The following is a 15,887-nucleotide window of genomic DNA, read 5'->3' as shown; positions in this document are numbered from 1 at the left end:
GGGGGGGGGGGGGGGGGGGTTGATAGGAGTTTTTTTTTTTTTATTGTTCTTTGCTATATCCTTTATTAATGAGTATCTTTTCAATCTCAAGCCAAAAGTCTCTCACTATTACTTTATCTTTAAATCTTTTATCTCCGCGATCCACCTTGATTTCACGCACATTCCAATCGTGTATTTGAGGTGGTGTACTTTCACCTTGATATCCCAAATAGAACCCGGGGAATTTCCGAAACAAACTTTCCGGTTGGGAAATCTTGTATTTTGCAAATTGCCAGGTTTGACCCGTTGTGAAAATTGCAATTACTCGATTCCAATAGTCTGGACTAGTAAATAAATCGGTATTATCCACCACCATAATCTTTTGTGCTGCAGACACCAATCTATCAGAACGATGATTGATTATAACCACTCCTGAATGCGGCCTGTTGGTGGGGACCGGCTCTGTATAGCGACCTTCTTCTAAAAACTCCTTTACATTTGATAACGACAATAATGCTGTCGTAGCAGGGGATACTATAATAATCGGTTGCTTTTTTATCATATTTGATTTCTGAGAAGATTTGGACTTTTTGCTGTCTGTTCGCTTCAATTCACGCATAAAAGTTTTGGCGTCGGATATCAAATAGCCAAAATCGATATTTTTGGAACCTCTTAGTGCGGCATTGTGATCTATTGACTCTCTTTCAAACAGATTTATCCTATCCAACTGAGGATCTTCAAGTTTACGTTTTTTCTCTTCCGCTCTTGTCTCCAACTTGACATCAAGGTCATTTTCGGTTTTTCTCGTCTTTTCTGTCCCGAGTCCTTCAATAAATTGACACGTTTCAATACTTCCACTTAACCAAGTTTCCAACTCAGTTCTATTTAAATATTTAAAGCTCGCTATACCTAGTTCTGCGGCCTTGGATTTATAGTCGACGTTTGTCTCTCTCTCTTGAAGCCAACAAAATACAACAGATTTCAAATCCTGTAGTTGATCTTCATTTGAAAAATTCGTTTGCATATCCAATTTAAATCTCTTTTGATTAGAACCAAATTGAACTTCTGTCGCTTCTTGTATTAGCTCCGTCTTATCCCCATCATCTTTGTAAAACACTATGGGACCTTTAACTATTGTGGTTTGGCGTAATGCCTTTAATGCTTCTAGTCCCGACATTTCTCCTATCCCCACTTCAATTCCTCCCCTATTTCTATCCAGAGTTTCAAGTTGATTACAACCTATTGTAGATTATAAACACTGTTGATGAATAGATGGGTTTTTTTTTTTTTCACTCTGTTAGTTTCGCGCGAACAATCGAGATTCGATTATATATATATATATATAAATATATATAGAGAGAGAGAGAACATTAGTACTTTAACCAACTATTTAATGGTAAATGGAGGAGACAAGAGGTTTAGCTCCAAACAGGTTATACAGTGGTCTGATGAAGCGGAAGATACTCTAGGGAAGGCTCAAAGGTTATGTACCAATGCTCAAAGACAATTACATATTACTCATCAATTATTAATAGATAAGTTACCAAATGAGGTAGAAGCTACGGAGTTTTTGTTTGCTAGTTATAAGAAACAGTTTGAGGTCATTGAGAGACATTTGGAGGTGATAAGGTATGGTCTAGGAGAAATCGATGCTAAGCTAGTTGACTTTGATAAGATCTTGAACCCAAGTTTGAACCAATTGGATGGTATAATAAGCAAATTGAAAGAGACACAAGTGCCCTCTTTTGTGCAAATAGACAACGACTCTGGGAACAAAAATTTGCTAGACTTTATTGCTACTGAGTCTGTAACTTTGCTAAAGCTGAATATTGAGGTATACAAGTCCAATTGTCTGAAAATACGGGATTTTCTTCATAAAAAATTTCATTGCGAAATGAAACAAGAACAACAGAGTTTCATTAAGCAGCATAGTACAATTTGCAAAGCTAACGATTTCTTAGTACCAATCCAGCTTGAGTTGAGAATAACTAATGGCAAATTATCGGAATCCAAGAGCCTGGTTGGAGTCATATTGAAGGAAAATGAGTCCTTAGAAAACGAGTTAGTATCAATGTTGGAAATGATAACAAACCATTTCGATCAATGTCAAAAGGCTGTTGAATTATTAAAATCTGAAAACAGTGCTATTCGGGTGAATTTAGAAGTCCTCGAACGAGATTCACAAGAGCTTGCGGATGTGTTCAAGGAACTCAACACAGTATGTAATATTATTCTGACAAATTCAATCAAATCAGAAAAACTATACAAGCAACACAAGGCTTATATCGACGCAAGTATGAATGGAATGAAAATGGAATTGGAGAGATTCAGAACTTTCAAAACCAGTTCAATTCCTCGTTTTTTAATCTTGGTGAAAAATTGTAAAGAAATTACAAACCAGTGCTCAATCACCGATACTGAACTAGCCGAACGACTTACACCGTGTGAGATATATGCGGAAACAATCAAACAACTCATATTCCATTACAGCCAGTTCTTGAACATATACAAATCCAAATACTTGACTGAACTTCATCACGAGCAATTCCAATATCCTAGGAAATTTTTGAGAAGAGTTGGAGAGTTTCTAAATGAAGAGCTATATAGAATGCAGTTGGAGGAATTGAGCCACCGCAAAAATTGGTTAGCCAAGTATGGAGATTTTATACCAAAGGAGTTTAAGCTTCCTGGAGAACAAGAGATGCCCTCGGTGGTTCAAGTGAATACTCAAGGATTGGGACATATTCAAAACGTCAATGGAATTGAAGAGTTTAATCAGGGAGAAGAAAAACAATTATTAGCATTGATAAAAAGGTTAAAAAGTCTGGAGTTATAAGAGGAAAAACTGATAATAAGAAATAATATTATAAACACACACGCCTACCTTTGACACCGTCTACAGATATATTATTCCCCTCTTTCTTTTCATCCAATAAACAGAGAAAGCCAAAGCTCTTGGGAGGGAGGGAGGGGAGGGGGCTCTTCCCTTCAAGATTAAAAGGGGGTCCTTTCTTTATGACTTTTGCTTCTACAAATGAAGCTATAATTTCGTTTTTGAAACACCGTGCACGACCCATTTCTTTTTTCTTTTTTCCCCAGGAGAAAAAAGATTTTTGTATGTAACGATTACCAAAGGAATTGAATAGATCTCTATACATCTTGGGATTAATTTTCAATATATGACCAGTTTTGGCAATGAACAGGTACTATTTCAGAAGCCAAAACATGGCTCGAATGAGGTTGGGAATATGACGGTAACAGGAGAGTCTTTACTGATGATAATGGCAGCGTCTGGAATGCATGATGAGTATTCAGATTTAGAGGATTCCAGTGATGATGTTAATGTTAATGTACATGATGATGATGATGGTGATGACGTTGTGGAGTCAGAACGACGCGAGTTGTTAGATACAGATATTCCCAACTCTTCAATCTACTCCCGTTATGGAATCGGGGCGAAATTGTTAATGAGAATGGGGTACCAAGAAGGTAAAGGATTAGGATCTAATCAAACAGGTATCGTCAATCCCATTGAATCAATAGGAACAAAAGGCCGGTCAGGTGTAGGGTTTGAAAATCCAATGCGCGTTAAAGACCAAGCTGTAGCTGATTTGAGCTTGGATGCAAAGAAGGATAGTTTTGGAATCAAGTTGGAAAGATTAAAATCAAAGGTTTTTGATGTGATGTTTAAATTGGAGAAAATTGACGCACCAATTCCCCATCAGCTACAGATCTGGTTGAGAGATGTAAAAGAGGGAAATGAGACTGACATTGACTTGATTGAAAATATCTATAAACAGCTAATCACAGTACTGGAAAATTTAACCATTTTTAATCAAAGAGAAAAATTGTTAGACTACGAGTTGCAGCAAGTGGATGACAGCGATATAGACAGTCTCATTCTACAGTTGTCCTCTACACGTGATTTGGTGAAGCTGTGGTCATTGTCCACTAAAATTGAAAATTTATCTATAGATCAAGTATTGGAGCAGTTGACAACACTGGATATGAAGGATACATATATCTCGGAATCTGTGTTTTTGAGCATATTGAAGCCAAGGCTTGACAGGTTATTAGGTGTTGAATTGTCTTCATTAGAAGAGCAAGAGAAGCTTGTTGTTCCAGCTCTTTGTGATTTGTCGCAACTGTGTAGCAAGTTTACAATTGACGCAGATAAACTTTGTCAGTTTGATTCGTTTTTGTTCAAGCAATACTCCAAACAGATTGTGGAGTTGTTGAAAAGAGGGCAAAATTCAAAAGGGTTTGACGGTGAGGAAGTAGAAATGGTGATAACTACTGTACTATCCTTATGGATGAGAAACCCGGTTTTTGTTAATTCCAAAATCGTGTTTGGCTTATTATTGAAAGAAATATTTATAGATCATATTATGGCAATGATCAATACCTGGGATGTAGGATCAAAGAACTTACTAAGTATTACAGTGCAGGATTATTTGACTCTTTTTTCCAATCCAGATACTATGATGAGCTTGCATAAGATTTACGAAGCATTTTGTTTGAAAATCAGAAAGCATATTGATTATGAAAATCCAAGCTCGGTGTGGTTTTGTCTATCGCGGGACTACCACAGAATTATACCTCAAATAAAGCTGATACTTGAAATATGGATACCAGAGATATCGCTTTATGAACAAAAGCAAGGGGAGTCTCTTTTACGATTATTTGAGAAATCTTTTGTCAACTGGATTGCACAAAGTGATTTGGACAATGAACTGATATTTGATATTATATTTCTAATCTGTGAAGTAACCGTTTCCATGTGCGAGTCAACTTTAGCGATATTGATGTATATGGTTTTCAATACCTGGATTGGAAAACTAATACTGGTGTACAATAGAAATCCTCAAAATGTGCCTGAATGGTATTCAAGGTGGTACAGTTACTTTTGTTCCAAATGGAATACAGTAGATACAACAATCCAGGAAATAATCTCTTGGTACTTGACAAAGGGGTTGACTATAATTCAGTCCAACTTTGATGCTGCTGTATGTGACGAGCTTCCGATGCTTGGTGGACTTAGGCACCCTAATACAGACCAATTCTTTTTTAAGGATACTATCACCACTAACGCGCATGGCATACCATTACATCAACTCCTTACCACCTTCAAGGATATTGTTTTTGAGTATTGCTCAAACAAAGAAATCATGGTCAAAATTTTAAAGGACAAAGTCCATCGAAATAGCGGGTCTCAAATCATTGAATTTAGTGCCAATAGTAGGACTATTTATGGGTACATTGACGATGACGTGCTTTGGGTTTGTACTACAGAAGAATTTGAAGACGGGGAATACGAGCCAATCTTGCTACCTCAATTGGCTCGTAATCTCCATCTTTGATTTGTTAAGGGACGAAATTGTTTGAAAATCCCCCCTCCCTCCCCCCTTCCCATCTTCTTCTTTATATCAATATGCGAATTCACTAATCGTTTCATAAACTTTCGGAGTTTTATATTTTATTTTTTTTTTTTTTTTCAATTTCTCATTTTTATTTTTCCTTCTGGCGAATCGAGACCAAGGCAAAATTTGTTATCAATTGAGAATGGTCCTTTTTCTCTCACCATTGACTACAACTGCAACTGCCGCTGTAATCTTTTATCCCCTTACCACAGCTTTCACCCCACTTGTTGAAAGTCTACTACCTTTCCCCCGATGCATAAATGTATACTTGGTATCTCAAAGCATAGTCGAGCTTTTCGTCGAATGATGATTCTTGAGCTTCGACCAGTCCAAGTGCAGATTCGAAATTATTCGGAAAGCGCCTCTCTGGAGAAACAACCACCGCCGATTTCAAGGTTTGAAGCTACAAAGCACTATATAAAGCAGGTACATATTGAGGGCTCAGATGAAGCAAATACGGTTTTAGGATATTTAAGGAGAGCAGGTGCTCTCTCGGTTTTGGTGATGTTTGCTTCTATTGGCTATGCTGTTTATGTGGAAAAGAGCAACAAACCTAAGGAGATAGAGGAGATAGAAATCGAGGAGTACATGCCCAAGCTAGGTGAGGATGTGCGGTATGCCAATAAGTAATAAGATAAGACATGTCTTTTTTTTTTTTGCGTCTGTGATCAATGGTAGTTTTGCTATTTGGGATTTAGTTTTTTACCTTTACTCTTTTTGTATATAGAATAACTTGATGGAATGTTTTTACGATATCTATTGAACCCAAAAATACACCCTCAAAAAGGAAATCACGAGCAAGGTGTTTGCTAAACTTCAATTGACAAGCACGTTTTCTTTTCGAAAAAATGGCAGTACTTTACAGTTTATGTTTTCCCCCAATCAAATTGTAGATACCCCGGATGTAAAAATGCGATGAGCAAGAAACTAAGAGCCGCTGACATCTCATCTGAGTTACGTAATATGGATCAATTGTATTATATAATACGGAACCGTTCTGTTATATAATACATATCCAGCGTATTACGTAATTTTTGAAAAAAAAAAATCATCACTTTGCTTCTATAATTCCATTAGTTTTCTTTAAATTTCATCACAGCAATCCAAATTCAAATAGCTTTTGGAAATAGGTGATAGATTTGATATATATATATACCTGTACATATTTACGTATACATATATATCTGTTTGTTCTCAATCACGTTTCTTTCTTTCCCCCCCCTTTTTTTTTCACAAACTCCTTTAAGCTGAAAGAGGAGTATATTTACAAGAGTTATTAAATTTTTCAAGTACTAAAAATGTATAGACCAATTATTAGATCAACTGTTGCTCGTCAAACAAGAGCAAGAATTGCGAGATGTTACTCGTCCAATGCATCTACCCAATCAACCAAGACATTCCTCAACTCCAGATTGATAGTTGGGGGGTCGATTGTTGGTTCCATTGCCATCGCATATGGTTACTTGGCCAGTAATCAATCATTCTCCATACAGAATGAAACGGCTAGAAATATTAGAGATAATTTCACCAACGGTGATGCTATGGCTGATCAACAGCAAAAAAAGCTTAAAGATCAACAGCAAAAATTGAAAAACAACAAGACCGACAAGGAAATTGAGGATGCTGAAAAGTCAAAGAAAGAAAATGTACAGGAAGCAAGCGGCACCGATACTAAGAATATTTCCAGTGATTCCGAAATAAGGGACGCAAAGTCTAATGAATCAGTTGAAAAATCTAGTAAACACAGTGGTGGCATTTATAAGAGAAATGAAGAGAGTGCTAGCAATAAAGAAACTCTCACTTCAATTGAACAAAGTGAAAAACATGGTGAAGGTGAAGGTGAAGGTGAAAAAAAAGAAGAAGGTGAAGGTGAAGGAGAAGGCGAAGGAGAGAAAGAAGGTGATAAGGATGCCTCAACCGGTGAGGAAAAGCAGGAGGCTGCTTACAATCCTGAAACGGGAGAAATTAATTGGGACTGTCCATGTTTAGGAGGTATGGCCCATGGACCATGCGGTGAAGAGTTTAAAGAGGCATTTTCATGTTTTGTATTTTCTGAAACTGAACCCAAAGGTATCGATTGTATAAAGAAATTTGAAAACATGAGATCATGTTTTAAGCAACATCCTGATCATTACAAAGAAGAATTATACTATGATGATGATGATAAAGAGCTAGACACTGAAGGAGTAGAGCATGCTACTTTGGAATCAGCTGAACCAGCAGTGCAAGAAATTGAAACTGGTATTGAAGAGGGAAAACTCAAACCAAAAGAGAAGTAAGTAACATAATATAATATTAGCACATAGTACACATAACTTAATCAACATGCACATTTTGATTTATTATCTATTTGAATGGTTTGATGCAAATCGATTATATTATTTGAATTTTGCAATCTTCGATGTTCCATGTAGTCACTCAGATGAAGGTCTCTACCCAATGTTGCTGCCCTTACAAATAACTCCTTGACTTTATCTAGTTGTTTTGCACTTACTTCCAACACATCTGTATCCCAATTACAAATATAATCACCAACATTTGCTGGCAGCTTTGTTGCATTGTTGGGTAATATATCCTTGATTTCCTCTTTATCCACTACTCGATTTTTCGACTTATCAAGTTTGTTCCCAACAATAATCACACCTGGGTTAGCAACACGACAATGCTCTATAAACCAACCAAACCAGTCTCTCAAGCTTAGTACAGACTCGTAATTGGTTATGTCATAGCATAGGATACATATATCAGTACCTCGATAGAATGCCAGTGATATTGAATTAAACCTTTCTTGTCCAGCAGTATCCCATATTTGCAAATTTATCTTTTCTGTGTGGAAAGAGTTATTCTCCAGCACCTCTTCTACTTCCTCAAAGGGTGCTGCCTGCGAAACTGATTTGGTAGTTTCAACAGTTTTCCCACGAATGTGTTTTTCTCGAGGTAGTTCAATTGTTGTAGTGAGATAATCGCCGCCAATTGTAGCTTTATATGAGTTTGTAAACACATGGTGAACAAACTGTGACCTTAAACAAGTCTTGCCCACTCCCAGATCTCCTAGTAGCACTATTTTCAACGTTGGTACTTGTTGATGGTGGTGGCTTGATGACATCGCTAGAGTATTTCCTTGTCGTGTCTCCGTCAATTAGAATCCTATCAATTACTAGTAGAAAATGCCCGAGCTCTTCGTATACTGCTAGCAACCATGCAGAGTGATAGCAACCATGTGGACCTCAAAACGTGGTCGTAATGTACAATCGAAGGAAATCTGTAAAATTGTAAACAGATGTTACATACACGATAAAGTCTAGTAACCCAGCCGGGTAATTTCAAAATCGTAACCTTATCAGCTCATTTTTTTTGTCAGCCGGGTAATTTTAAAATTGCAACCCTATAATCTCATCTTTTTTATTGTTAGCCGGGTAAGTTCAAAATCGTAACCTCTTAATATCATCTTTTTATTGTTAGCCGGGTAATTTTGAAATCTTATTGTATTTTAATCGTTTACTCTTTTTTCTTTTCAAAGGTTAAAGAATGGCAGTTGGAAAATAGCAAACTAAATAACCAGGTAGTGTCGATGGTACCAAAGGCGTCGTTTGGAGTTTCTTTGCGCGCGCTCTCTCTAGACGAGAACTGCCCCTTCTAACAACGACCACGAGACAATCTCTCTGGATGTGACTTTACTACGATTCGATCTGCAGTACATATAAATACTTTGTAGCAAATGGTACCATTTTTGTCTACTCGCACATGAAAATCTCTCTCACTCCTCAATGTAAGTCTGTACCTCTCAGTGTTTCATCTATCTATGCATTTTTTTTTCTTTCTTCTCCCCCACCCCTTGTCCTTTTTGCACAGAGAGAGGACTTTTCTTTTTTTTTTTTTTTATTTTTCAAATCTCGTTTTAATTTTTATCTCGTTACTCGAAATCAGCCTCTCGAGATAACAAGATTTTACACGAAACACCCAGCTGTTTAAGGCCACAGGTACATTCACGGTAAAGAATGAAGGTGTATTACATAGGAATATTAAAGACTACCGGTTCCAAAACTGTAGAGCTAACCTCAGCCAGAGACTTGTCCCAATTTTCATTTTTTGAAAGAAATGGAGTATCACAGTTTATGACCTTTTTCTCAGAAACAGTGGCACAGAGAACTGCTGCTGGCCAAAGACAAAGCGTAGAGGAAGGAAACTATATAGGTCACACATACACGCGATCAGAAGGTTTGTCTGCTGTCATAATAACAGACAAGGAGTATCCAGTAAGACCAGCATATACTTTGATAAATAAAATTTTGGAGGAGTATTTGTCATTGCACCCAAAATCAGAGTGGGACAACATTGAACAGAGTAACACGTCATTGAATTATCCTCAATTAGAAACGTATTTGAAAAAATACCAGGATCCAGCTCAAGCTGACTCAATAATGAAGGTTCAACAAGAATTAGATGATACAAAAGTAGTTTTACATAAGACAATCGAAGGTGTTTTACAAAGAGGCGAGAAATTGGATTCTTTGGTGGACAAATCCGAAGCATTGAGTAGTTCTTCGAGAATGTTTTACAAACAAGCAAAAAAGACAAACTCTTGTTGTATCATTATGTAGTGTGAGTGTTGTCCTATTTTGCAATGATATCTAATTGTATATTATATTTGTTTTGGAACCTGATAAATAAAAGCTTTTGTGCTGGTCATCGTGCTAGTCCTCATACTAGCCCTTGTACTTGTCCCAAAACAAAAAAGAAAATCCATTTTGATACTCTATAATATTGAATTCTACATATATATATAAATATATATATATATATATACGTGTGTATCTATGGCTCTACTCTCTATTCTTTTAAAGTGGTTTGCTTAACCATATCAAATGCTTTCAATAGTTTACGCCTTGCTCCTAATGCAGTAACACCTTTCTTTTCCAACTGTGCATCATTCATTTCAACCAAATCTTTCCAATAAGTATCTTTCAAACATTCAGTATACTTGTGCAATCTAAGCAACTTCAACCATGCTGGTATATTATTCAATAAGTCAATACTCGTTACTTCGCTTGGCATTGAAGTCGTGTTTGATGAAAATCCATTTTGATTGTTTGCCGAAGATAATGAAACACTTTGTTGCTGCATTTGAATCGAGGAGTTTGGTGGCGAAATGCGTTTTTTAGAACTCATTCCCATCAAGGGGTTAAAATTGGATCTCTGAGCACTGGAACTAACAGGAACTGATGATGAGTTCGCCGATCTTTTTAGCGAATCCTCATAATGTAAAGTATTAAATACATGATGTGATGCATTGAACTTCTCTGAACCCTGAGGCATAACTTGCTGTTGCTGATGCTGTTGCTGCTGTTGCTGCTGTTGTTGCTGCTGTTGCTGCTGTTGTTGTTGCTGTTGCTGTGTGTGATAGTGTTGATTATTCCAATAGGGATATTTCTTGTGACTATCTAAAGCAATTCTAGAATTAATTGTATCTAAAGCACCTAATTTAAGCGTAGCTTGCGACATATCAATATCTTCATCCCGATGAAGACCATTGCCTGTAGTGCCCATGCCCATGCCCATGCCCGTACCCGTTTGATGAGGTTGCAAGTTGGGATTGAAATATTGTTGCTGAGTATTTCCATTATAAGCATTCTGATACTGGGATGTCGCATTTCCATTAGGGTTTGCCGCGGCTGCTAATTGTAAGAAATTTGTCTTTTCATACAAATGTGATGTTGGCGACTTTGCTCTATCTAAAAGAAAATGATGATTTACATTGTGGTTTTTTTGATAAGGGTCTGCAGATCTTGGACGTGCAATATCCTTATCCACACTCAAATATTGATTATTTTGACTTTGACTTTGATTTTGATTTTGATTTTGACTTTGATTGTGCTGATTATGATTTTCATTTCGTGGAGGAGAATAATAGGCACTGGACTTTTGCGCCAGTGCTTGTTTAAACTTGGCCTTTTGATCATTCAAGCTCAACTTATCAAAATTTGCCATAAAATCTTGGCCATAGACATTTTTGTACAGTGATGATGATGTTGATGATGTTGTCGTTGTTGTTGTTGGAAATAGTACTTGTTGCTGATGTTGCTGGTAGTTTAAATGATTATTCAATTTAGACTGGAAAGTAAGCAAAATATCAATGGGCAAATTTGCACACAAATAGTCAATCATGGCTACTGTATCATGAGGACTCAAGTTCTCAATCCAGTTACTAAAGATTAGCAAGTCCAGATAAATGTTGGACTGTGCTGAGGCTTCCGTTTGCGGCTGTGCTGTAGGCTGTTGCTGTTGTTGTTGTTGCTGCAGAGGCTGCAGTTGTTGCAGTTGTTGCAGTTGTGAATTCAAGTTCAGGGTGCTAAAAGTAGAAAATGATTGCCCTGATCTGCCAAATATATTTGAATAGTCAGTAGCAGATTGAGGTCTATCAGGAACAGAAGAAGATGGCTGAAGTATGCTTCCAAGCAGTAGATTCGGTGCAGTTGCACCTACTGTCGATATTGATGATGATGCAGCGGCAGCGGCGGCGCCTATTTTTGGAGTTGTTGACAAAGAGTTCACATCCTCAAGTCTCGTGCCGAAATTTGAGCTTGATGATGGGTTCAACAAGCTTGTACCAAGAATATCGTGATTTCTTCCAAATTTTGCAGCAGCCGGTGCCTCCAAATTTGAAGTAAAAGATTTTAAACTTGTTGACTGTTCAGAAAAGTTATTTCCATTCAGATTCACAGGTGGTATTAGAAGCAGCGAGGAGGAAGCAGCAGTGCTGGTGCTACTTTGCGCTGGCATCGTTGGTCCTGTTTGATACCTCAAATCCAAATCTAACAAAGCTTCGAGTTCGTGCTGTAACTTTGTTCCCACACTTTGCTGCCTAGAAGGAAGATGATGATCCAGTTCTGACGCATCCTGGTTTCCATTATTGAATTCCATAACTTTTACCAGGGTCTATAAAATGGAAAAGGAAAAAAAAAAAAAAAACAACGTTGAAAAATAAAAGAAAAAAAAAATAGCAGTACAAATTGATCTTCTATTTTGATGTTCTTACTTAGTTGATGTTCCTTTTTTTGGTGAAAAAAATTTGGGTCATCAAAGTGCCAAGCATATATACCAGAAATCGCGATGAACTTCAACGACGATCGGACTAGATGGGTAACAAACTCTATATAGCGAGAGTCAAGGGAGAGAAAGAAAAAAGAAAATTTTTTTGAAAATGAGCAGAGGTGAAACTGAGAGCAGAGGTGAAAATAAACAGCAACACGGGTTTGACTAAAAGTTAGATAGTGGTGACAAAAGAAAGAGAGCGAGGAAGCGAGGAAGAAAAGGAGGGAGGGAAAAAGAGAGAGACAGAGAGAGAGAGACAGACAGAGACAGAAACGTATTAGTAAAAATATATAGTTAGTGTCCTCCACTATCTCGCTCTGCTCGATAGTAAGAATGGGTGCGTGTACAAATTTAGCGCATAGGCGTTAAAGCTGGGATGAAGGAATGCCCAAGAAGCTACTTCTCTTAGGCGAGAAGATTCTATTTGTCGCTGAATTGAACAGGGATTTTTTTTTTCCCGTAAGAAAAAACAATAGGACTAGTTTCCAATTGTATACAGGGTTTGCTTTGAAAGAAAAAATAGAAATAGAAATAGAAAAGAAAATCTTTTTTCGGTGTACATTACACGACCCATTTGATTGTAAGCGAGTTGAATGGTACGTTGTATTTAAATATATACAATGCCTCAACTGGGCAACAGAAGGAAATGTTAGCCAATAATGAGGAAATGAGGAGATACTCGCCTCAAAGGGGGGCCCTGTGGTTTCAAACTTTGATGCTTTATTAACTCTATAAATCTCTTTCCACCTCCACTTTCACCCCCACCTCCAATACACACACGGTTGGGTTACAGATTTCTATTTATTCTGCTCCCAATATTTCTTATTCTCATTCATTATCTCACAAGCAAAACTTAGATTGGGATACAATTGACTAATACTATTGAACAAATTCTCAGCAAATGTACCAATAAAAAACAATTGACCTTGCGGAATCATGGGATTGTTTAATAAGATTTTGTCCAACTCTCTAGGAACTGCTTCATATATAATTTCTTTTTGTTTGAAAAAATCTAATGCACTAGCTTCATCATCACTATCATCCTCGTCATCATCACCTATTTCATTTTGAAAATGGCACTCTCTCTTCTCCCTCTTCTCTAACATTTTCTCAAGCTTTTTAATTTCGTCAAATTCTCGTTGTAGCACTACTGCCCATTGTGAAGAGATTTCCAATGGACGAGTAACATTGGAAATATCGGCAGATTTTATAAGCAGAGCACATATCAATTTAATCTTACTATCTTGATATTGGCTGAACTCTTGATTGAAACCGTTTTTGTTGAAACCGTTGTTATTGCATTCTTCAGTCAATTGCTTCAAATCTTCCAAATATTCAAAGTGATTAGACATATCGGTGGCTATAATTGATACTGTTATTATATCCCGGATACTTAATTTTGAATCCCCGCTAATTTTGGTTTCCAATAAACTAGGCCAAAAGATGACTAGGATCTTGTTGATGAAAATTGACGCATGGTATGATTCTAAAACTGAGCGCTCGTTATAAATGAGTGAGATTGGGGCTTTATTATCAATCAAAAACGCATTAGTGGTGCCAGGATGGGAAACATCGTGTCCCAACGCAGCAACTAGTAATGCAAAACATTGTATAGGATTTAGTAGTGGTGGGTTTTCCATGAGAGACAGGTTCTCTTCTTTATTTTCTTGCTGTTCCTCCTGTTCTTGCTGTGCCTCTTGTTCTTGCTGCTCCTCCTGCTTTTCCTTAAAATGACCTAATTTAATACAAAAATAAAAACACGCTTGTAATACATCCACGGCATGACGAAAGTTATGAAACGGGTTATCACTATGGTAACTATCCCTTACATGAAAAATCAAAGCCAAAAGTTCATTTTTCGTTGGTATATGAAATTTCAAATCGGTTTTCCTCTTTTTCTTCTTTGTCCCCCAGTGTGGCTGTTGGATTTCCTTTAAAGCTGTTGTAAACATTATATAAACACAATATATCAATTCATCATTACTTAACTCGTGTGCTGGGAATGACCAGTCCTTGACAATTGAAGTTAAATAAGGTATACGTTTTTGACAAGTATTCGACAACAAATCGATAAAGTCGATCTCCGAAATTAGGAGATTCTTCAATCCAATCAATTTCTGAACAGACCCCGAGGGTCTGCTAACTGTTTTGTTCAATATTGTGATCATTGTTGGTACTCTAGTGTTATATTGTTCCTTGTTGTAATCATCCAATTCATCACTATTGTCATCATCATAATAATAGTAATAATAATCTTCTCCTTCTTCTTCTTCTTCTTCTTCTTCTTCTTTTCTTTGCAGTCTCCTTACTAGTCTTGTTATTGTACCTGTCCAAGTTCCGATTCTTGATATTCTATGATGTACTGTATGCAAAATTGTATTGATCTTCTTTTCTATATGTGATACTTTTTCAACATGATCCGTAATTAGCAAATTATGATGACTGAAAAAGTAATTTAGTAAAATCTTCTTGTCCCTAAATCTTAAAGATTCTAAAGTCTTTTTTTGTTGTTGCAGTCGAAACCCAGTTTGGTGTATATTTTGTTGTTTTTGATGTTCATCTGGTTTTAGTATTACAAGTATTGGGTGATTGCAGTCTGTTTCGTTATTACCCTTTTTGAAAAGATGGATAAGCAACTGTTTAAATGAAGGAAAATATTGATACTGTTTCTGCTGCGGGATATTGTACTTGCTAATGGGTTTTATTTTGAAATCTGGTACATCCTTGATGAGTGATAATACTTCGAGCATCATCTTGATAAGTCTTGATCAACTATAGACCACCTTGTTAGCTGAAATCAATATCTACTCTCTCTTCTCTTTATTACAACACAATCTCGCTTTGCTCGATAGTGTTGTCTACTCTCTTCTCTTTATTACAACACAATCTCGCTTTGCTCGATAGTGTTGTCTACTCTCTTCTCTTTATTACAACACAATCTCGCTTTGCTCGATAGTGTTGTCTACTCTCTTCTCTTTATTACAACACAATCTCGCTTTGCTCGATAGTGTTGATAGCTGAAATGTACAAAAATCTCAGTATGTTACCGCGTGGATAAACCAAATTGACAAAATGTGTCTATGTGTCTATGTGTCTATGTGTGTGTATATAATGGTAGTCCAGTTGAGCTTCGGCTTTATTTCTTAGTATGGGATGGGGACAAATGCCAATGAGCGTGACTTTTAAAAATTTCACCAGTGATGTCTTCAACAAAGCTTGCACCGGGTTTCAGGAAACGATAAATGTCTCTTTTGTTTATAAAATGGATTTTTTAGTCGAGTAATCGCTTTACAGGTGAATAAACCAATTCACTCACCTCCTCGTCTTTCCCGTGTGCCTTTCAACTAAGAGAATCTCTCTAATAATTGATAGAAAAAATATATAGAGAGAGGAAAA

The 15,887-nt window shown here is 36.8% G+C and overlaps 8 protein-coding genes across 8 annotated transcripts; 4 read left to right on the top strand and 4 right to left on the bottom strand. All coding sequences in view use genetic code 12, as the record gives it.

Annotated features, from left to right (window-relative positions):
- Positions 1-40: 40 nt before the first annotated feature.
- CDC73 (Cdc73p) lies at positions 41-1,156 on the bottom strand (the record flags this gene model as incomplete). Its single annotated transcript, XM_049324691.1, has 1 exon — positions 41-1,156. The coding sequence occupies one exon, from the start codon at positions 1,154-1,156 to the stop codon at positions 41-43; it is 1,116 nt and encodes a 371-aa protein (XP_049179683.1).
- Positions 1,157-1,372: 216 nt separating this feature from the next.
- KGF56_003365 (protein kinase regulatory subunit) lies at positions 1,373-2,815 on the top strand (the record flags this gene model as incomplete). Its single annotated transcript, XM_049324690.1, has 1 exon — positions 1,373-2,815. One exon carries the CDS (start codon positions 1,373-1,375, stop codon positions 2,813-2,815), a length of 1,443 nt encoding a protein of 480 aa, XP_049179682.1.
- A 343-nt stretch (positions 2,816-3,158) lies between these two features.
- On the top strand, positions 3,159-5,339 carry KGF56_003364 (mRNA splicing protein; the record flags this gene model as incomplete). The annotated part of the gene is made up of 1 exon (XM_049324689.1): positions 3,159-5,339. One exon carries the CDS (start codon positions 3,159-3,161, stop codon positions 5,337-5,339), a length of 2,181 nt encoding a protein of 726 aa, XP_049179681.1.
- Positions 5,340-5,651: 312 nt separating this feature from the next.
- Positions 5,652-7,678, top strand: MIA40 (Mia40p; the record flags this gene model as incomplete). The annotated part of the gene is made up of 3 exons (XM_049324687.1): positions 5,652-5,661; positions 5,734-6,013; positions 6,706-7,678. 3 exons carry the CDS (start codon positions 5,652-5,654, stop codon positions 7,676-7,678), a joined length of 1,263 nt encoding a protein of 420 aa, XP_049179680.1.
- A 41-nt stretch (positions 7,679-7,719) lies between these two features.
- On the bottom strand, positions 7,720-8,505 carry YPT7 (Ypt7p; the record flags this gene model as incomplete). The annotated part of the gene is made up of 1 exon (XM_049324686.1): positions 7,720-8,505. The coding sequence occupies one exon, from the start codon at positions 8,503-8,505 to the stop codon at positions 7,720-7,722; it is 786 nt and encodes a 261-aa protein (XP_049179679.1).
- An 892-nt stretch (positions 8,506-9,397) lies between these two features.
- YKT6 (palmitoyltransferase) lies at positions 9,398-10,000 on the top strand (the record flags this gene model as incomplete). The annotated part of the gene is made up of 1 exon (XM_049324685.1): positions 9,398-10,000. The coding sequence occupies one exon, from the start codon at positions 9,398-9,400 to the stop codon at positions 9,998-10,000; it is 603 nt and encodes a 200-aa protein (XP_049179678.1).
- A 229-nt stretch (positions 10,001-10,229) lies between these two features.
- Positions 10,230-12,320, bottom strand: KGF56_003360 (uncharacterized protein; the record flags this gene model as incomplete). The annotated part of the gene is made up of 1 exon (XM_049324684.1): positions 10,230-12,320. One exon carries the CDS (start codon positions 12,318-12,320, stop codon positions 10,230-10,232), a length of 2,091 nt encoding a protein of 696 aa, XP_049179677.1.
- A 968-nt stretch (positions 12,321-13,288) lies between these two features.
- PDE2 (3',5'-cyclic-nucleotide phosphodiesterase) lies at positions 13,289-15,244 on the bottom strand (the record flags this gene model as incomplete). The annotated part of the gene is made up of 1 exon (XM_049324683.1): positions 13,289-15,244. The coding sequence occupies one exon, from the start codon at positions 15,242-15,244 to the stop codon at positions 13,289-13,291; it is 1,956 nt and encodes a 651-aa protein (XP_049179676.1).
- Between the last annotated feature and the right edge of the window lie 643 nt (positions 15,245-15,887).

The sequence above is a fragment of the Candida oxycetoniae genome (genome assembly GCF_023343755.2).
Source record: "Candida oxycetoniae strain CBS 10844 chromosome Unknown scaffold18, whole genome shotgun sequence".
In the NCBI taxonomy this organism is placed as follows: Eukaryota; Fungi; Ascomycota; class Pichiomycetes; order Serinales; family Debaryomycetaceae; genus Lodderomyces; species Lodderomyces oxycetoniae.
This window is presented reverse-complemented; position numbering and strand designations above follow the sequence as displayed.